Source organism: Pundamilia nyererei, unplaced genomic scaffold, assembly GCF_000239375.1.
Source record: "Pundamilia nyererei isolate P.nyererei 1_Seehausen unplaced genomic scaffold, PunNye1.0 scaffold00094, whole genome shotgun sequence".
NCBI classification, from domain to species: domain Eukaryota; kingdom Metazoa; phylum Chordata; class Actinopteri; order Cichliformes; family Cichlidae; genus Pundamilia; species Pundamilia nyererei.
The window spans coordinates 1,124,521-1,129,936 of record NW_005187495.1 but is presented as its reverse complement, the minus strand read 5'-3'; the positions used below and the strand labels follow the sequence as shown (position 1 = coordinate 1,129,936).

The 5,416-nt window shown below is 43.0% G+C and overlaps 1 protein-coding gene across 3 annotated transcripts in view; it reads right to left on the bottom strand.

Annotated features, from left to right (window-relative positions):
* LOC102192418 (gamma-aminobutyric acid receptor subunit gamma-3-like) overlaps positions 1 to 5,318 on the bottom strand; it is a 181,086-nt gene extending 175,768 nt beyond the window's left edge. For all 3 annotated transcript variants that reach the window (XM_005739842.1, XM_005739843.1, XM_013912591.1), the window contains exons 1-2: positions 4,865 to 5,318; positions 4,257 to 4,411 (exon numbers count right to left, since the gene is read on the bottom strand). In XM_005739842.1, the coding sequence (XP_005739899.1) occupies positions 4,257 to 4,411; positions 4,865 to 4,920 (211 nt within the window). In that variant the 5' untranslated portion in view covers positions 4,921 to 5,318. The remainder of the gene's footprint in view (positions 1 to 4,256; positions 4,412 to 4,864) is intronic.
* Between the last annotated feature and the right edge of the window lie 98 nt (positions 5,319 to 5,416).

Below are 5,416 nucleotides of genomic sequence, written 5' to 3'. Positions count from 1 at the left end.
GTGTGTGTGTGTGTGTGTGTGTGTGTGTGTGTGTGTGTGTGTGTGTGTGTGTGTGTGTGTGTGTGTGTGAGGATGACTTTGATTTAGTCAAAATCAAGGTGTGTCTTAGAAATGAGCCTCACAGTGCTGACTTCAGTGGCTTCTATCCGTGTGAATTTACTTTCTTTGCTGTGTGTGTGTGTGTTTTCTCAGAGATTCATTGCAGCGGATCTCAACAGAACCTCTCTTTTACAATGACTTAAATGTCCCAGATCTGTCTTTGACTCAGCGTCATCTCCAAGTATGTTTGTAAGTGTGTTGTCTGTGCACGTTTTCCCATGCACACACACACACACGCACACACAAACACACACATGCACACGTGCTTCCACTGCTTCACATAATCCTGCTAAGAAATTAACATTTCATGGACGACACTGAGGTTTGTCAACTGGATCTCATCAAAATTTCATCCCTAATTATGGAAGCAGAGCCGTAGGGTGATCCCCCACATGCCCACCCCCTCTTCCCGCAAGGTGAACTACCAGGCTGAACCGATCCGAGCAAGCTGCTGGTGAACGCGCGAGAGAGGGAGGAAAATAATTGTTGATGATATCTGGGAATCATTTCAAGCATTCCGAGAAAGACAAATAAACATTATTAATGATTGGAAGATACAGTGTTTCCCACCAGAGCCTGAAAATTCATGAGCAAGGCTTTTTAGTATAAACCTGAGGGTGAAGAGTGTAGCATCTGACTGAGGCTTAATAAGATGAAGTTTTAAAAAAATTCTCAGAATTATGATGTTTACTAAGAATTCACTCTTAAAGTCAGGACCAAATCCTGGCATAGGTAAGTGATTCACCAAGTATCTTAGCCCTTAAAAGAGCTCCTAAGGTGATAAAGTGTTCAGAGTGGGGAAGATGACATTTAGAGGATTAAGAGTTTTTTGAGCAGGGAAAAAATGGCAGAAAGACAAAGTTTAAAGGAACTGGAATACGGCAAAAAGGTGAAGGAAGCCGAATATATGAAATTCATATAATCTGGTTCATCTTTTGAAAGGTGCTTCTGTGATAACAAAAAATTGCAGATTTTCATGGAAATGCATCACTGTCTCTTACATTTTGATTAGAGTGAAGATTTAGGGGTTGGCTCCCTGGGGTTTTCTGGTTTTTGGGAATTTGGGAATTATTGCTCCAAAGTGTACCCTGCATTACTCTCCTTTTTATTTACAGTGTTTCTGTGATTTACTTAATCAGTATTGAAAATATTAGTTAAGACCACAAACCCAACAGTAATGTGTTCACTGAAGTCATAAATGAAGCAAAACTTTCTCTTTGGCTGCAAAATAATTCAAATTGTATAGAAGTCTAAGGAGTCGCCCTCTGTTGGACATTGGACATAAAGCAGGGTTTATTTGATTTTAACATTGTCTTTGGTTTTTTATTGCATGGCTAGATCTATATTTTATTGCACAGTTTACGCATGAAATATATGCAAAAATAACTGCCAGTAGCTGTCGAGTTGCAGTCAAATGGTGCAAACATCTTTCCGGATACTTCACAAGTTGGACTTCAGTTGTCGTACAGCACAAGTGTACCAATAAATGTAGCTCAACAGAGACACACTGACTATTTGTTCACTTTGAAATCACTACCATTTCAATAAGTAATCCATTCTTAGGTCTCATCCCAGCGAGACCTGCATTTGCACACACCCCCTCCCGTGTTGACTGTGGATATGTCCTTGAGTTCTGCTTAAGCAGGACTTTGTATGCAGCTTCTGAAAACTTTTTGAATGGCTGTTGGTACAAAATGTCTTTCATCCTAATGTAGGCCGAACTAATAGAAAAATACAGAATATTTCAGACAAAAATTACCTCTGTATAGGAAGCTTGTCAAAAATGCTTGCATTTTATTTCAACATTTAAGTGAAGTGGAAGTGGAAAATATCACAGTGAGCTGCGGGAAGCAAAACAAAATTAGAGTAGAGCAGCTCCCAAATGGCCTACACATATCAGATTGTATTGCTGATTGTAAATGCAAACTCTGAATCAAGGGAAAAGAAACACAAGGAGAATGTTACCAAATGTCGAGCGTAAATTGGAATATGAGAGAAATAAAAATAAGGTCACAGCAGAAACAGTTGGAGTAATGTCTGCCTTCACATTCAGAATAGTGCCGCTAATATAGTAAAGGCAGTCAGTCTAATGACATTGAGCCACTGTGCTAAACCCCGGTGAAAATCGCCTCACTGGAAACCACCACACCTCTGACTCCTCTACCACATGTCCATAAAGACAGGCTGCCTTGATTTCTCCAAATGACTTCTAAAATGCTGCAGCAACAGAAGCCGGGATTGCACGTTCATCACAGAAAAGCCTTCCAGCCAGCAGCCCACCAATGAGAGGACTCCGGGGAACAAACCGGTAACCATTTGATTAGAGACCTCACTGAAGAGGAATGTTCTCCTCCAAGGAGCTCAGGGCTTTGATTGCACCACAGCAGCGAGAACATGGGTGCAATCAAGGGAGGATTTGGACTCGTGTTCCCGTCATCACCCTCGCTCTCTCACACACACACAGCACAAACTGGGCATGGCCTGCCAGCTGTGGGTAACTCATTCTATTACATGTGTGAAAGCGATAAATGTCTTTGTGGTTTGGGAGTGACAGCCAGATAAGCTAGCACGGTGTGCTCGTATTTACATTCTTAGTTTTTTGATTTATTTAATGACCTTTTGATTCAAACTGAAGTGGTTAAAGCCAACCGGTGTGCTATGTTTTGCTAAATGCTACTGTCACTGCTACTATGCTAACAATGCTAATGCCAACATGCTGGTGTTAAGCAAGATTTTTTTTGTTTGTTAAGCATAAAAAAGGCACCAAACTCAAGAGATCAACGGATGAGCCAGTGTTATGTCTACACATAGCAGACAATTTAGCAAAGGACCAATTTCTTACTTGCAGCCTGTCGCAAAAACACACTATTTGTTTCCATTGCTTTACTCGCATCTACACACAAAAAAACCCCCCCAAACCCTCCAAAAAGACACTTAACTGAAAAACTGCCATATCTGGGCTTGGTGTGCAATGTTTCCTTAAAAAATTGAGGAAGCTGGACAAGTAGGCTTAAAAACCTATCTACAGCATACATTTGAACAGTAGCTGAAAGTCACATTCTTAAAAAAAGCTAGAAAAACATTCAGCAAAGATCTGACACAGGACTTGAGAGCCAGTGATGTTGCCTTGTCAAAACTGATGGAATTACAAACATGAAAAGCACTGTAAGATTTTGATATACCAAGAAATATGATCTGGAAAGTATCTGGGTGGAAATATTTCACCATGACAATGATCCCAAACACACTGACAATGCAATAAAAGCATACCTGAATAGTAGAAACACAATGGAACAATAGTGATCATGGATTGGCCTCCCCAAAGCCCAGGCCTCAACAGTACTGATAGAGAGGGAAACAAAAGGCAAAACATCCAAAGAAGAGCTTTGAATGTCCTTCGAGAAGCCTGGAGAACTACTCCTGAAGAGAGTTCAGCCTGTATGATTCTAACAAGATTAAAAATCAATATTTAGTTTGACTGCCATTATTGTTTAAACAAACTCTTTTTGCCTTTTATGTTGTGTTTCCATGCATGTTTGCCCACATTTCTCTGCAGCTATTTCCCATGCTCTTAACAAAATATAGAGAAATGACGGGTGGCTTAATAATTTTGCACAGCATTGTACGTCTTTGTAAATTTGGCTTATGTAGAGCCAACATAAGAACATGGTCCTATTTGCATTTTGAATTAAACTGCATTTAAGTGAATTAGCTTTGCAGATAATTTGCCAGAAACCCAAGAAGTGGACACATTTTATTTCCTCTCCATTTACTGTTAATTTATTGATAGAAACACAAATAACCATTAGTCATGTAAATGATGTAAATACTGAAAAATTCAGATGCCCCTGTAGTTTTTATCTCCCACTAGATAAATAAAGTTCTCAACACTTAAAAAGGACTTTATCCCTAATTCTTGCAGAGATCTCAGCAAACCCAAATCCACCAAATCTGTCCCAGCGTAACTGAAGAAACCTAATTTTAAAATGATTGAGAGAGAGGGGAAGGGGATGTCATCTCCCCACCCTCACAGTAGCACTACTAGTTTCAGCACCATGGACAGCTCAGGCACAGAGCCATTCCCTGGACAGCATCACCAAAGTTTCTCCTCCAACCAAAAAAGCCTCCAACTCCTCTCCACCACTTCTGATCCTTACCTCCGATGTCTGGGCGTAGAGTCTTGTCGTACTCCTTGAGCAAATTGTTCAGAATGAGCGTTGCGTCCTCCTGGTGCGACCTGGGCACCAGCATTTGATTGACAGTGGTGTCCTGATGATCCTCATCGTCGTCGCCATATTCCCGTAAATCAGAGCTGTTTGTGTGTGTGAGAAAGAGAAGGGGTGGAGGAGGGGGCGAGGAGAAAAGGAGAGGAGGGGAACGAGAGGTCTTAATCATGTTTAAAGAAACACATTGTCATGAAAACTTTGACGCAGAGAAAAAAGAGGGAAAAAAAGAACATGTTTGACTTGGAGCCTGCTGTAGATGACAGTGAGACCCCCAGACTGTGGATTTGGGCGCAGCAGTAAATGGTGCTGTCATTTATCCCCCCCCCCCCCCCCTTTTCTTTCTGTTGGAGTGCGTGTGTGTGAGGGAAACCCTTAGGAAAAAAAGAAAAGAAAAAAGAACCATGCATTACCACACAGGCTCTTTCACACATGTATGGGATTTCATTCACAGCAGTCGAACTTTTGAAGCTTTAACGCTGCTCTCAGCTGTTGATCGTAGAGAGGGAGAGAGAGAGAGAAAAGGTGCAAATGACACTCACCGAGCACCTCCAGCGAACAAAAGTGTGAGGAGGGTGACCACAAACTTGATTGTCATTTTCCCACGCGCGGATCACCTCTGATCGCAGGAACCGGTGGACTGCTGCTGCTGCTGCCGCTGCTGCTGCTGCGTTGCTGCCGCGATCAAGTGCCAGCGCAGTGAAAAGGTGTGGAACCATCAATCCCAGCTCTCAACTTCCTCATCCGCCCACGCACTTTTTTCTCCTGCGCGTCATGTGCACCGAACAGCCACCACCACCTCCAACACCACCACCACCAACAACAGCACCAGCACTACCACAGCAGCGGATCGCGAGCTCTCTCCCGCCCCCCACCTCCCTCCACCACACTTCCTCCTGGTCTTCGCTCCTTCGTGGGGAGGGTTTCCTCCGGGAAAGGCACCCGACGATAAATCAGTGAGATCCAGCCCAACACAAGCGGTGGTAGCCGAAACAAGAGGAGGATGGTGTGTGCGTGTGTGTGTGGGAGGGGTAGGGAGGCGGGGGTAAGGGGCGGATGGGGTGTGTGTGTGTGTGGGGGTGTGTGTGTGTGTG